At 42.0% G+C, this 15,976-nt stretch overlaps 1 protein-coding gene across 3 annotated transcripts; it reads right to left on the minus strand.

Moving 5' to 3' along the window:
* Positions 1 to 2,600: 2,600 nt before the first annotated feature.
* On the minus strand, positions 2,601 to 15,921 carry dedd1 (death effector domain-containing 1). 3 transcript variants are annotated; one of them, XM_034102414.2, is made up of 7 exons: positions 15,796 to 15,921; positions 15,291 to 15,468; positions 14,133 to 14,632; positions 13,890 to 13,970; positions 13,403 to 13,543; positions 3,989 to 4,397; positions 2,601 to 3,732 (listed from the first exon to the last, which is right to left on the minus strand). In XM_034102414.2, exons 3-6 carry the CDS (start codon positions 14,605 to 14,607, stop codon positions 4,030 to 4,032), a joined length of 1,065 nt encoding a protein of 354 aa, XP_033958305.1. In that variant the 5' UTR covers positions 14,608 to 14,632; positions 15,291 to 15,468; positions 15,796 to 15,921; the 3' UTR covers positions 2,601 to 3,732; positions 3,989 to 4,029. The 3 variants fall into 3 exon arrangements, with proteins under 3 accessions (XP_033958305.1, XP_033958304.1, XP_071062069.1); XM_034102413.2 differs by lacking the exon at positions 2,601 to 3,732 and having other exon boundaries at positions 3,921 to 4,397; positions 15,796 to 15,920; XM_071205968.1 differs by lacking the exon at positions 2,601 to 3,732 and having other exon boundaries at positions 3,921 to 4,397; positions 15,791 to 15,920.
* Between the last annotated feature and the right edge of the window lie 55 nt (positions 15,922 to 15,976).

Genomic DNA, 15,976 nt, shown 5'->3' on the forward strand with positions numbered 1-15,976 from the left:
AAAGAAGAGGGTTGAAGAAAAGTCAGTAAGTGTAGAGTGGGGTCCGAGGTTTAGCAGTCGAGCTGTTTGAGGAGTCTGATGAAGAAGCTTTAGTGAAGACCTTCAGAGTTCTGATTCCTTTGGAAGAGTGCAGTATGTCAGAAAGTAGGGCTCTATCTTGAGTCTTGTCCTTTTGATATTTGTGAGCATTTTGTTACTGAGTGCTCCAGATATGCGCCCGATTTCTTTGTCAAACAAATCCCTCATAGTGGCAGGGTCATCCGAGAGTGAGTCACTGTTCAGAGGAGCAACACGGCAGCGTCTTTTGAGTTGGACCTCTGTAGTTTTCAGAGTGCCTGGGTCTCCCTGTGGGCATCGCATCGCTGGTCTTGCTTTAAGGCTGGGTGTGGTGAGAAGCGGCTTTCAAAAATCTCAGTTTTCCCCAAGGCAGGCCTGAGGCAGTTTAGCTGGCCATCAAACGGGCCCGCTCTGAACAGGGTAGAAACGGCCCTATCAGCTTTTTCCCCGAGGGTTGGTTCCACTTATTGTTCTCGATGATGGCGAGTCAATAATAAAACTTAATTTAGACACTCTGCAGTGCAGCATTTCCAAAGGCCGGGTGTGGTCAGAGTGCCCTGAACTGACATTATAATGGTGTCTTTAAGTCAGCAAGTGACAAGGAAGTAATTGGCACTAAATATTTAAAACAAAAAGAGGCACAAAGAGGCCCTCAAATGTATATACAATGACAGTAATTTAGCTATTTGTGTGCACAATAGATTACATAAATAAAATAATATAATACATTAAGTATGACCTTTAAACATAACAAATCAGTGTCAAAATCACTGGTCTAAAAAAAACATTTTGAACTAAATGTAAAAAAAAGTCACTCGTCACAGCGCCAGTACAGAGCATGCTTAGATTTTCCGAGTGTAATGAGGTGACTCTTCAAAGTGCCCTTTAGCCGGCATTTACATTATTTATTCATGTGCTTGTGGACTGTGTTGCTCTACATCAGAGGACTTAATTATGTCCAAGAAGGTCCAGCTATAAGTCAAAGACCCCCTCACGTTTGCATACAAAACTATCATGTCTTTACTCTGAATTGAAGAAAACTACTGAAGAAATTCTGCAATTCCTTTAAAACTGATTTAGAAATAAAGTAAAATGCTCTCTATTTAAATTGGTCCTCCACGATTACATTCTGAGAAGCTGCCATATTCTTTGTACTTCAGAGCTACATAAATGTTATAAAAAAAAAATTTAAGCTGAAAGAGATGAGCACAAATCTCACATTGGACTTTAGCTGTACGGATGTTACCAATGTAATCTGGAGCAAGGCTTTGGAGGTATTTGAAAACATAATGAGAAGCACCTTAAAAATCCATTTCATAGCTTAGAGGAAGCCACGAAATAGATTTTACTCTAGTGTCACTCATTTGGGTTTTGGTAAAGCTCCTTTCTTGTATCGGCTGTTTCGCTTTTATTTTGTGGATGTAAAATGGAGGCTAAATGTCCAAAATATATCTGTTTGTTAAATATTCATTAGGGAATTATATGTTTAGGTCCCATAATCTATCATGGAGGAAGATGATACACTTCAGATAAAGATAAACATAATCTAAGCTGAAAATATTATATATTGTTTGAAGACATTGTAAGTGTACATTTGAGGTGATTGCATTGAATATGAAGCAAAAGAAAAAGGCACATTTACTGACAATAAATAAAGCGTCTTACATCACATAAGATTACAACTACTACACTGCAATAGCCGGGCCTACAAGCAAGTGGAGGGAAACGTAGCACAATGGTGGGTAGTTTAATAAGATGTTTGAAGCACACACCATTATTGGGTCTCCTCGTGCTGACCGGAGAAAATAATTAAGGATCTGATCCACGGTGACCTGCATTCGACGGACCTCTTCAGACCGTCCGGGGGCAGGAGCAGGGCACGCTCCACTAATACAGGTACGCAGGGTCGGGGGAAACGTCTAACTGAGAAAACTGAGGAGGAAAAACAGACAACTAAAAATTCAAAAGTGATTTCCGGAGATGCAAAGAGGTGCTTTCGGGGTTTCAGTTAGATTTGTATAAGGCTTACATTTAATCTTTCTACATTACATGTCACTTGTTAGACCCTTTTATCCAAAGCGACTTAGATACTCAATACTGTGGGCAATCCCCACAGGAGCAATTTGGGGTGAAGTGTCTCAGGGACACAACGACATGCTGACTGCAGTGGGGTTTGAACCTGTGACCCCCTGATCCGAACACCAACGCACAACCCACTGCGCCACATGCCTCCCTTCTACAGGCAGAATAGTCAAAAAGGACTTGAATGAATTGTGTTGAGTGTAATTTTTTTCAAATATCATATATATATATATATATATACACACACAGTAACAGCTGTTTGGTTTGGATTGTTAAAGCAACAGCTTTTCCATAAAATGTTGTTTCCCAATTTCTATGGACGGCTGTGGCGCTGGAGTGACGGAAGTGATGCATTTACAAATGTGCTTCGCTTGCATGACATCGACGGCAAAGATTACAAATTGAGCATTTTACGTTTTTGATACAATAAACGTCAAAGTGCAAACACAGCTTTAGGCCAGTGAACTTTTATTATTCAGCAGAAATAATATGTCATATATAGACAGACAACCACAAAAAGAATTGGCATTCCAACAGAAATTCTTATTTTTAACAAATGTTTCCCTGAATGTGTTTTTCCTTTTATGAATATACAGTACAATCAAAATTATACGTACAATTCCAGTATCAAAACAACACTTAACAGAAATATGTCCATTGTCTGTCCCTCCCTCTGCCTGGCCTGCCTGCCCTTCAGACAGTAGCGAGTCTGCCTGCTTAAGTCGTGGCTGTTCGGAGGGGGGGCTTATTGATCGTCTTCTATGAGTGAAGTCCAGGCATTAGTTCCAGCAGGGTGAGTCGACAGCTGTCCGTGAGCCACTCTACTGGGCCTACATAGCAGGGCTGAGTGAGCTGGGATGTGCACTTTTGATTTTGATCTCTCCAACATCACTTCTATTGACCGACGCGCTGTCCTGTGCTTTACTTGCTGAGAGAGGCACTTGCCGAGGCCTAGCTAGAAGCACGGGCACAAGCCACCGTTGCATTATCTGGGTGTCTGTTGACAAGCTTTGGATGATGAATCTTCCATGGTGTGCTGAGGCCTAGCCCTAATCACTGCTGTCATCTACTGGCAACTGCCGTATCCACTTGACCACGGCAATCACGAGTGGAGTTGTCGTTGCACACGGGGCTGAGAATCCCAGTTTGTTATCTAGGCGTGTATGCGTGTTCTCGACTCTCCAAAGTTGGACACAAAGGTCAATCTTTACCGAGCGAGGACCACTTTTCCGTCTGTGCTCAACTCTGTCATTTTTTTAAAGATCAGAAACTTAACTTGGCAAGTTTCTTTGTCCTTTAAAATCAGTTTAAATAAAGAAGTGCTACTTAGAACTATAAGTCTTCAAGTACAACATGCTCTTGAAAACGAAGCACCTTTCTCATTTCAGGAGTGTTTGTATGCATTTAAATGTGTAGTTATTTTTCTATCACTTGTTGAACATAACATTTATTTCATAAACTTGTTTTATATTTATAATATTACATGGGGCTTACCACTTATTTTGGCACACTCTTGCTTGCTCTTGTTGTCAAAGTCTAAGAAGACATATGTTGATGGATCCTGCCTCATCCTGGTGTCCTACAAAGTGGCACCTGTTCATGAAAGCAAATTTTCATTTAGTTTTCTTTAACAAAGAGAGGTAATTTTAAACACAACATCTGACTGTTGTGAAAATGTAAGGCTGATTATGATTTCAAGCAACCAATGGTAAGAGCTGCCATCTAGTGGTCATCACATGGATTGAAACTTAAAAAAAAGAGGCCATGAAAATGGCTGCAGATTAACCTGTAACCATTTATTTTCATACATCATTTCTTATTATTCCATCATTTAAAGTCAATATCTTACAAGCCTATAATCCCAGCGAGTCTCAGTCCACCCCACCCTGACTAGATGACACCGTTCTTCTCTCTCAGCAGCATTCGGCCTTTCTCATAGTCGTCCTGGTCCACACTCATCATCAGGCGGACGTCCTCCCTGCCTGCGGCCCTCCTCAGGGAGTCAGTGATGAAGACTCCCTTCATGGCCTCCAGCAGAGCTCCGCTGAGGTAGTCTGCCCAGAAGGACTCCAGGTTGTCAACATCTGTGAACTTGATGACGCAGACGAGGGTCCCGAGGTCTCTGGCGTGAAGCAGAGTGTTGGCTTTGCTGAACAACTCAAACTGCCGCTCCAGGGGCTGCTGTTTGTCCGACGAGACTCCCTCGCGGAGAGCCGACTCGTGCTCCAGGTATTCGGCCCGGACACGCAGGCGGATATCTGATAACAGAAGGGGGAGGAGGAAGCCAAAGGTGGAAAAGTGTGGTGGGAGAGAGTAGAAGGAAGAAAGTGAATGGTGAGGGAAAGGTAAAGATAGTGAACAAGGAGAGAGAGTGGAAAAGGGTAGAATTGGAGAGGCCCACGTCCAGAAACAGAGAGAAAGGGAAATCAAATCAAAAAAGGGAAGAAAAACAGGGACAAGACAATATTGTTAAAATATGTTTATATTGTCGTTACACTAAGCAAGGGTTCAAAAATAAATAAGGGGTTTGAAGAGCACCAGAGTTCCCAAAGGTGATTTTGACTACTAACTGGACTAGAAAATGTTCACTGAAATATCCTTTGACAAAGTGCAGATATAATGTTGCAGGAGAGCAAGGCAAACTGGCAATGAGAGGCCCTGCGGCTAGATCGACCAGACTGTGCATGTGTTGCATTATGTGCAGCTGCAACCTTGTTTTGGTGAAAAGTGACCTTTTGGAGCATCGAGAGAAATACTCTGCAACTGAACCATTAGTGTCGTCTCTTTTCTTCCCAGGCAATTCCAACATTTTAAGAATAATGTCAGCTGTTAGCTAGGTGACTGCCGTCGGTGAATAGAAATTGCATCAGAATTTTCAGGGTCCTGCACGGTCTAAATAAATCAGGGCTGTTTGTGTAATGAACATATGGAAATTAACTTGAGCAAATTCTGTGGTGGAAGTAATGAAAGCAACTTAGCAGTGTGAAGCCCAGGAGAGGCGTTCTGTTCCAGCCTGGAGTTTCTAAAGGGCAGATTGTTTCTGATCAACATGATTGATGCGGAGAACAGATAGCTGCTGGAGATCCGGAGTTACAGGATTGGTGGTCATGCAACAGCGCAGCGAGAAAGATCAGAGGATACATACTGTACTGAGTAAGAACACCGCTGAGATCGTCCACCATGTCATTATTCCAGGACTTCGAGTGGAAACCAGCGGCTGAAGACTTTTGCTGCAACAAAAATCCATCCCTCCTACTCAAAACCCCTAGTAGAGGTTAACAGTATCAACTACCATCGGTAGATGACATCTATTTCACTAGAAACATGTTTACAAGCTGTTTTGAAGTCATTCTAGGTTTTGCAAAACCTCTTTGGAGCTCAGGCAGACGTTAAAAAAAAAAGGAGAAATGGAAACAAAACACTTGAAGACACCATTAAAAAAAATAAAAAATGCCTTAAAAGCTCAAACGTATGACTCTGATGTTTAGATGATAACTGGAGTCTCGCTTAAGGTACAGAATCATTAAAAGAGAGCACCAAGGACCTAACTTGAAGACTTCTCATCTGTACCTGGTAACCTTTACGGCAGCTAGGGCTCCACAGTGAATGTTTCAACTCCAGAGTCATGTTTACGGCCTCTTTGTGCATATTTTGTTTAGGGCTGTGGGGACTGGCTCCAGAGGGACAAAGTTTGGGAAATGTCAACATTAGAAATGCAAATGTTGAATTAAGGCATTGATTTTGCACGTCTTAACATTTGTAGGAGAGCGATAACCAAACACTGGCATTTGCATTCACGCTACATAAGGCCGTAATTAGATTACTATGAAAACAGAGCACTGGTTAAAAGGAGACGCTTAATCGATGAGGATCAGGAAATGTTAAGAATATGCACGGTTGGGGATAAGACTTGCAAATGGAAATCATTCAATTTACACTTCAGCTCGCCAATACAGAGAAGGAAAGGTTTTATGGTACAGGAATATGAAACACTGACATTTTACAGGAATATTTGATTGATTTGACAAATTATTAAACCTTTTTTCTATTACAGTGTCTTCAATAACTGATATTAGTCTCAAATCTTACCAAAACATACAGGTAAAAGTTCGATACATTGTTTTGTCAGAACATAGATCAAGACTGTCTTCAGAGAACGTAAAGTGCCAATACTGAGAATTAATTCCCCGTTTTTCATGGTTTAGTTTTACAACATTGATTAACAGTGGACTTCAGCTATTGGTTACTTTGGCAAAAAGTGGCATCATGAAAAAAAACATTACACAATAAAATCGCAACCGTTTCTGGTTGATCATTTAAAAGTAATACTCATGGGAAGGGTACACATACGTAGCAAATGGTGCCCTTTAATACAGTCAGAGCAATGCCAAACATCGGGCTTAGGACATACCGTATTTTAATACTTAACCATACCGGGAGGCCTAAGAAAACTCTAAAAGAACTGAGGGGAATTACTGGTGACCCTCAGACGATTTGAAATCAGTATTAAAAAAAAAACATTTACAAGACATCTCTTACTCAAAAGTGCTTTTATGCTCCGACGACGCAAACGGCGTTATCCTGGAGGAAGCACCTACTGCAGACTAACCCTGACAAAGAAATGCTTTTTAGCACAATAGACGTTTTTCATGGCAGACATTTTGACATGTAAAAGAAGGAAAACACAGGTGTTATTAATGAGCGATGCATTTCACTAAGGGGAGGCCCTGTTGTTGTATATGTTGGCTCGCTGGGACAATGCTTTGGAAGCATTTTTTAATTCAAGAAGCATTTAGCTATTACAACCAATGTGTTTATGATTCAGTTGTTTACTTGGCATGAGGTTTTTAATTCTTCTAGCCTCTTAATGTTACTCTTCAAGTGCAAAAGTGTAATGTAACGCACAATTACTGAACCATGTAAAACTAGAAGTCCACTAAGGACACTTGATGATTTTACTCATCTTCTTTCGCGGGGAAGCCTCATCAAATTCGCTTTTTCTATCATGTCAACTCAAAATGTCTGCTGTGAAAAAGGTCCATAACTCCATTAGTTTTCACGTTGGCAAAGTGCACTGTTATTCAATGTTGCAAAACAAGATGGGGGTTGAAAACATCTTGCAGGCCTATTGACTAATGCAGATTTGTTTCACCATTTCTGTACTTTGATTGATCACAAAGTGTCCAACAGGGCATCAGTCCGTCTGCATGTAACCTAACCTTTAGCTCTTATAGTGTTCAGTGTGGACTGAGTGAAATATTAAGCCAAAGCCCCGTTAACAGTTCAACCTGTTTGGATCATTACACTGTGTGAGGGGGGCTGTGGCTATGATAAACAACCGCCCTTCATGCAATTACTGTATTTATGGATGGCCTCCATTTCTGCCTTCCCATTTCATACTGAGCAGGATGGAGGTAGAGATAGTGGCACTGAGGAGAAGGCCATTTAAAACCACAGGAACACCATGATAGTCATTTTGTTAGGGTTACAGAGCACTTCACGCTTCATCAGACACAGAGACATCCACTTAGACAGGACATTAGGAGGCACAGCTTTCATTTTCTCACTTTAAACACCAAGCCTGTTCGGCTCCCTTCATCTCAACCCACTAAAAAAAAAAAAAAAAAAAAAACTTTAAGTACGAGGAGTCACTTGGCACAGAGAGCTTCGACTCTTTATCGATCCGTTTGTCTGCAGAATGACTGACCAAGAGAGTGGAGAGTTAGGGGAGTATTGAGAGCCGGCAGACAGAACTCTCTTTTCCCCATAGACAAAAATCCCTCTGTACCATTTTGAGCGTAGTTTGAGCATTTAGAGTTCGTTCTCTCCTTCTGATAGTGTGTAAGGATACTGTTTTCCTGACACACATGTTGGTCTGTTTAGAACTGCGAACACAGAGAAAGGAGAGAAAGAGAAGAGAGACAAGCACAAGTGGGTTGGACATCTGTCGACTGGGTCGTTTTTTTCAACATCAAGCAGGCATCACTTCTCTTAGTTGTAATGAGGTCTGAGTCAGGGCAATAGTTGGTACTGACAAGTTAATCAGCTCAGCTTTACTGTAGCTCTACAATATAATATACACTCGAGTCCAAGTGGGATGCTTGGGACAACTCTTACCTTGACCAATCCCCTTACCCTCGCCTTCACCGACCCATTATTTAAGCCACGAACACAACATTAATCAGACGCGTCCATTAAAGCAAGTAAGGCCTTCACAAGCACCCCATTTAGATAGAACAGACCTACTGCTGAGCTCAGGTAACAAACACCTTATGGGCATTTGGAACAGGCAGTTGTCATTGTCAGCATGTAATTGAGACACTTCACTGAAAATGATCTGAGAGATGAGTCATGAAAAGAATTGGAGGTCTGTTTGAAAGCTAGGGGCCAGCGTTGAACTGAATCTATCTCTGCTCCCTCTTGACAAACGCACACCCAGGGCTCACGCGGGGCAGAGATGAGATACAGCAGGAGCTTCCTTCAGCAGAGCACGTTGGCTTATTTTCCTCAGAGCTGCTCGAGTAAAAGGTTACATGGGCATTTTCGAAACAGCCGTCCAGTTTAGATTCTCTGAATTCAGCACCAGGACCCTTTTGAAAGGACGAGGATCTGTGAAAAATGAGCATTTTTCTTTTGGCTTTGGACTCCATAGCTGGCTTACAGGAAGTTTCAGTAAGCCAGGATGAATTGAGTCGAGTGAATATTAAGGCAGATGTTTAAAACAACTTGTAATGAGGATAGTGTGAGAGGAAAGGATGGCCCAAAAAGGCGTCCCTCATGCGGCAAAAACTGACACCTTCACAAACATGTCCAACGTATGTTTATTCGTTATGCAATATGGTTTAGATTTAAGTATATTTATGAAATGCCCTTTACTAACACCCAAATCTATAAAGCTAAATAAAAGCTTAAAAAGGTGGCATCAGAACATCTAATCCTGTACTGCTCACTGTAAACATCTCCTAACAATCCCCTTGCTTTCCATTCTTTGTGTGCGCAACAAAATGATCTGTTGTTCATTCTCATAACCTGGACGAAACCAGTTGTTTGGTTAACATTGTTGCTTTAAATAAATAAATATATATAATGAGCAATATCAAGCAACAACTTTTTTGACGCACACATTTAAAATGTCTTTACGTTATATGTAGTAAATCTAACTTGTGTTTCTATTGTCGTATGGATGCAGTACATACAAGTGTTGATCTAGGGCCTCAAAGCCTTACTGGGTAACAAAGGCTGACCATTTGTTCTTTGTTCTACGTAATCCTGTAGTTGACCTCCAAAAATGAATGAATGTGAACTATATACATTTATAGAGTGCCACAGTGATGCGTCCTAAAAGCCCGGAAGTAAGTTAGCATTTGACCACTTCCGGTTCCTTCGACAAAAACTGGAAAATAGCTGGAAATAAGGTCGACACAAATTGAAGAGACAGATCACGTTTTGTTCAGCCGGATAATCTCCACATGTCGACCCCACAACCACAGACCTTATTTCGAGCTACTTTCCAAAATCCTATGGAGAAATCGCATTGGTTTTTGTCAAAGGAACCGGAAGGAGTCTACTTCCGGGTCACAGTGGCACTCTATAGTCCCAGCTCTATAAAGACCTAGAGGTTAGTTGGCCATGTTTGTGAATATGTTCCCGCAAATAAATATCTTTCTCGACATTAACCGCCATTACAGTGGTCATGACTGAGATATGAGCTGATTGAGGCTTGCTGCTGAAGAGTTCTGTGAAACACTGACACCAAAAACCCTCGTCAGAAATAGATAAGGAATCATCCACAGTGCACATCACGAGAGGACATTACAGGATGATTTCTTAAGGAGCAAATTATGTTTCCTGAGGGGGACAGGGGAGGGGGCAGCTACATTATGAAACACAGGCATCGAATAAAGAGCAACGTGGCAGCACCAACCCCTGCTGTAACAAGGGGGAGAGCCTCCTTTACCTTAGGCATCGGCCCAGAGTTGTGATCGAGCGCATGACTGAGATGATCACACGCACTGCAGTAAGTATGGACTTAGTGGAGTGACAGACTTTTTTGTTTTGTTCCTCAGTCTCTCCCTCTGTCTCCATGATCCATTCTCTGTAACTGGATCTGAGTCAGAATCCTGAGACAACCTGGTGGAATCAAATGTGGAGTGAAGACAGCGATATGTTTATAGTCACAGGCACATCACGCATCTTGAATAGCTTTTTCAAATAAAAACTAAAGCTAGAATCATCAGTCCTTTGTTGTATTTCTGAGCAACAGGCAATGATGGAGGAGAGAAACGGTTGGCATGAAAAACTTAGCAAACGTCACACAAAAGGGCAATTGATGTTAGTGTTATCTCAATCTCACTGGGCTCAGAGAAAGTAGCAATGATGGATTCAAAGACAGGCAACAGATCGTGGAACAGGACATTGCTAATGGATTACAACTGGAGTTAGGTTGTTTCGAAGAACTGCAGAAAACATGTTTCAGGAATGTATACGATGTTGGACATTTAAATATTGTGACAACTTGGTATCAAGCTGGACATTAATGCAGAACAAGGGCAGCGTTTAGCGGTGACTGGACAACTTTCAGTACAGAGTGGACAAAAGGACAGGAGACAATCTACAAGGCTGCGCTCATATCAATAGCAGCAGCTGAACATAGTCCGATGGGTTAGAGAAAAGGTGAAATGAGCGGGAAAGATTGTAAAGATAGAGAAGTGGATACAGTGACACAATCCCCCTGATGTTGCATGTTTAATTACGGCGGTTACGGAGATACTGTAAGTCTTAACATAGTAGGAGCGTGACAAATGAAACATGTGAAACCACAGAAGCAACTGAAAGGGAAGTAAGTGTCCAACAGCGTAATCAATTGTTGAAAGTTGTCAATCAGACAACGTTTTATTAATTGTTTGGGGTTTGAGATGTGAAGCCATAATTCGCTGCAGACAGTGAATACGTGTTTGACCTTCTAGTGCCATTAGATACTTAAGACGAAAAAAATAATTGTAAAATGTACCATGTCAACGAGCAACTTTTATTCAAGTGCTTGCTCAAAAAACTTGTAGCGCAATGACCATGTTGTTTCCTATGGTAGCAGAGATAGAGTCGATTAGCAGGTGATACAAACTCAATCAAAGTTAAGTTCTTCAAAATTAAGCTTTTTCTTCTAATGCCGTCAGGATGAGTTACGCCGATGCTGTTGTGTTAACTTGTGTTAAGCTTATAACCACACACTGGGGCTATGCTAATGCTTTGCTAATTTTTGTTCAGTGTGAAAACTTTAAGCCGGCTTAACGGCGGATCTTTTTACGTTGCGTATCTCTGTGTAAAATAATTCTGTGCGGTGCTTTTAACAGTAATAGTATGTTGACATTTTGGAGGTAAACTCCCTCCATGGTTTACTTGTGACTGGTGCTTTGCTTCATGATATTTACTGTAGGATCGAATGGATTATAGTCAGGGCTGCACATAACTGGTGCAAAAAAAAGAGCACCGGGTCATTTGAAACAAAGCGCATTTGCGTACCAACATTGAGAGAGGGAGAGAGGGAGAGAGAGAGAAGGGAGAAGAGAGGAGAGATGAGAGAGAGAGAGAGAGAGAGAGAGAGAGAGAGAGAGAGAGAGAGAGAGAGAGAGAGAGAGAGAGAGAGAGAGAGAGAGAGAGAGAGAGAGAGAGCGAGATATTTGCGAGTTGCATATGAACCATGATATGAACTCAGGGTCGGCCCGTAGCACTGGCTAGATGTTGGCCTAGGGCGCCAGATCTGGGGAGGCTCTGCGCTGGCAGTTCTGGGAGGAAAAAAAACATTTTGACCTTTGGGGCTCATCCTAATTTTCAGCCTTGATGTAACAATATTTATAATTCAGTAAATGTAACACCTTTTTCATCCCGGTTACACGTTTCATTTGCCCTGTACGATGGGCGCTGTAAGTGATGAAAATGGGGATGTTGGCTTATCTGGCGCCCGCAGCTCACAGCCAAAATGCGAGTGAGCGAGGGAGAGAGGGAGGGTGCACCGGTACCAGCGCTGTTGTTATTAGAATCTGGTGCTAGCTGCTCTAACGGATATAAGAAGAATGTTTCTACAATGATGTGGAGGGAGAGTCCTCTCCAGTCAGACTGAGAGGCTGATAAGTTAACTACAGCTCAGTGAGGTAAAGGACTCTTAGTCTAAGTTCAAACGGTTTGGTCACAATTTATGTAAACACATATTTCCAAGGCACTCCTTTATAATTATTGGGATAAACAGATTTTAAATCATTCCAATGTATACTATAGGACAGTACCCAAAAATATCCTTTAAAACTGGAGATAAAAAAAAGCACAAATAAAAATGTTTTATGGTCAAATAAGATTTGAATGAACACAAATAAAATAAGTTACATTAATTTGTTATTGGCTATGGTAGGTTATTGGTTATGTTCACATACTTATTTGATTACATCCACTTGTCTAAGATGACAACAGAGACTTTCGACCCAAACCCAGCTGTTGACTTGTGGACGCAAGCAGCTAGTCGCAGACTCAACCAGAGAGAAAGAAGTAGGCCTACATCATCAGCTACCATGTCTGACAGTCAGGAGGGAAGTGATGACAGCTTGTAGGATTACTGGTCGTGCTAATGTTGTCTTGTGTTCACCTCTGCATGTGTGGTCTGTGTTCACCTCTGCATGTGTGTTCTGTGTTCACCTCTGCACGTGTGTTCTGTGTTCACCTCTGCACGTGTGTTCAGTGCCGTGTGTCTGGCAAATAAAGTCAAGACCCCCTCAAAAGTCACGGTTTATTTCATTTTAAGGATGAGCACCAAGCCACATCTCCAGGTGCTCCTTTGAGAACCAGGGCAAAACAGTTATGTGCACCCCTGATTATAGTAATTGGTCCAGTTATTTTAAAGTGTGCTGGTAACATGTTGCCCTTAACACTTTGTCTCCCCAAAAGAGAGAGAACAACCATAGTTGAAACACTTATTTGGAACGCAGATGTTTCGGAGTAAAACCAGCGGACACGCAAGATGTTTATGCCTGAAGCTTCTTTGGTTTTTCGTTTTGAAAAAAAAGAATGAAGACCCCTTAACTCGAGCTAATGTTCAGCATCGACGAACAACATCAGAATCAAGGAGACAACAGAGAGAATGTGGTGTTAATAGATTGAAAATAAGGAAAAGAAAGGGAAATGATGGATGAGATGACATGGCAGGATGAAGATAGGAAGGCAGAAGATGAAAAAAGCTAACAGAGAGACAGGTCAAAAATGCAGGTGTGGGACTTACTGCAAAAGTCTTTATGTGCTTGTGGTGGAGGGGGCAGAGGTGGGACAGTTCTCCTTGTTTTCTTGGGCCTGCCGCTCCAGCCATTTCCCCTCCTCTTCCTCCCCTTGCTAGCGGATGGCTCAGTCACAGGGGGGATAATACCTGAGAAAGTTGCATGTTATTGGTTTGTGGAATTCGGACAGTGACACATACGCTTGGACATGTTTGGGGGTCTGCTGTTTGACAGTTGTACTTCTGTTTCTAATTATGCATATGTGCATTCCTAGCACAACAGAAATAATGGAACAAACTAAATGTCCATTTCTGACAGGATGCCGGTGCCTCATAACCTAAAACAGGTACTGGCTTTAAGTGCATCGTTAACATGTTACATGCTGTGGAAGGAATGATAAACACTGGTACCGGACAGTACGTCTTCTTGACTGATTCAAAGGTTTATAGTAACACTGAAGCCTGTACTGAGAATGAATACTACCAGTGCACTTACCAGTTCTCAAATGATGTGCATAATATGGTTGAGGTATTTCTGTCTGCTTTTTGCTGTGAGGCATCAGTCTTTCCGGAGTTACTAAAAAACAAAAACATTGATTAGTACTCATCAGACTACGACTCTTAGTACAGGAATGCAGCGACTGCTGACATGTTCTAGCAGGCCATTGTAGAGAGATGCCCCCAAACCCTCATCATCATTTTCAAATCTGATATTGGTACTCCTGCGATTGAACCTCACCTGTCGGTCTTCTCTTGTGCGACGCTAGTGGCAGCAGGTCGTGACGAGTGAGGACTCTCAGCAGTTGCAGTAGTGGTTCCAGATTCCCGTCGCTGAGGTAGCCTCGCTTCTCCAGCTCTAACAACAGCTCAAGCCCACTCTTAGGGGTGCATGAGGCCACTAGGGGACCCTGGGAGCCCTGAGGTTTCAACTTCATCCAGGCCTTTAGCAGCTCAGGACTCGGAGAAACACCCGGGTCATTAGGATCGTCCCCACAAGGCTCAACTGTCCACCCTGTTGGGTCGAGAGGGTGAGGAGCAGGACAAGCTTCATCCAGGAGGAACGACAACACCTCAATGTCAGTTTGTGTCAACTGACAACCAACTACTTCAAAAACCTCATGGAGTGACAACATCCCATAGTAGTTTTGGCAGTCTGTTTCATCCCAGAAGAGCGAGTCCCTGTGTGGGCACCCCGGATGATGCACTGCAGCCATGGGTCTGCCTTTAGCCCCTCTCCACCTACATAGGATATAACGAAAACATACCAGCAGGACACCAGATGTGTAAGATATTAACTATTGAACTTTAACGTTTTTTAAAAAACACATTTGTGGTCCATAGCTATAGGACGACAAAGCTAGCAAGTGGCCGAAATATGGAAATTAGCTAGTAGCTAAATCACCAACACAAATAAAGTAATGCTGTACATTCAATTGTACTTGCTTTTTCCTTTAAAAAACTGCTTTCATTTTAAGTTGGGAGTTTAGTGTTTTTGACCTTAAGAAACACTGATGCATTAATCAATAACAATAATCCACAGCTCCTCTCTCTGCTCCACAGGATTTAAAAAAATATGTATCCCAAGATTTGGATTAATGATTTGAAATATAATCAACACTTAAATAAGACTTTAGTTACACCTGGAGTAAATTCACGAGCTACCCTGCAATATACAAGTCATTAAAACTAGCTGCACCTTTACCAGCTGGGACTTTAATTGGAACAGAGTATTCCTACACTCTGGTACTTCTACTTTTACTTAAGTACAATATCCGAGTACTTCTCCAACCTCAGCTTTAAACAACTGTCATTGTTATAGTTACATTTCAGCGTCACTCGAGTTCCCTGGATTAGACTGTTTAGAAAAGTACGTTTCAGCAAAGCTCAGCAGTCCTACCTGTCTTCGATGTCAGCTCGACGCTGTCTTGTAGCATGCAGTGTAGAGTTCTGTCAGTGTGAATGTGTTTTGTTGGCGTCGTTTCACAGAGTATCTTTAGCAGCCAGAGACCTTTAAGTACTCAGCTGCAAACGTTGGAGCAAATAACCCCCTTAACCTGGTACGTCATCGCGTTTTTCTGGGGGGGGAAACAGAACAAGCGTAAACAAAATGCACTTCGAAACAACGGCTTAGCTAAATAACCAAACTGAAATGAAAAACCAGTGCTAACAATGGTGCGATACGACATACATAGAACAGATATCCTGTTAACTGTGGGAAGAAATACGTGACGAATGTGCGATAAAGCATAGTAACGTTAATGACTTTGAAGCTAGGACCGTAACCAGCTAACGTTAGCTGCACACGCACCTAAATAAAGACGGTGACATATGTTATAACGTGAATAAAAACGGGTATAAAATGGTTACACTCATTTAAAGTGATGTTTATTGCCTTGCCTTGCCTTGAATTGAATTTTCACCTTCCTGGACATAAGCGTCGGATCGTCTGAATGCTTCCTCAGCAACTTGCAGTACTGCTAGTAGCACAATAACATAGAGAAACTGTCCAATCACAGCAGGCCGCCTGCCAAGTCACGTGTTCTTCTAACTGATCTGGAGTCAGATTTTCTCTCAGAGCGATTT

Source organism: Pseudochaenichthys georgianus, chromosome 16 (genome assembly GCF_902827115.2).
Source record: "Pseudochaenichthys georgianus chromosome 16, fPseGeo1.2, whole genome shotgun sequence".
NCBI lineage: Eukaryota > Metazoa > Chordata > Actinopteri > Perciformes > Channichthyidae > Pseudochaenichthys > Pseudochaenichthys georgianus.

Bases quoted from the DNA above. Each gene is read 5' to 3' on its own strand.
- dedd1 (XM_034102414.2), bottom strand. From the start codon at position 14,607: ATGGCTGCAGTGCATCATCCGGGGTGCCCACACAGGGACTCGCTCTTC. The intron at 13,971-14,132 runs GTGAGGTTCAAT...TTTGTTTTTTAG, and splicing joins GCACAAGAGAAGACCGACAG to TAACTCCGGAAAGACTGATG. The intron at 13,544-13,889 runs GTAAGTGCACTG...CAACTTTCTCAG, and splicing joins TGCACATCATTTGAGAACTG to GTATTATCCCCCCTGTGACT.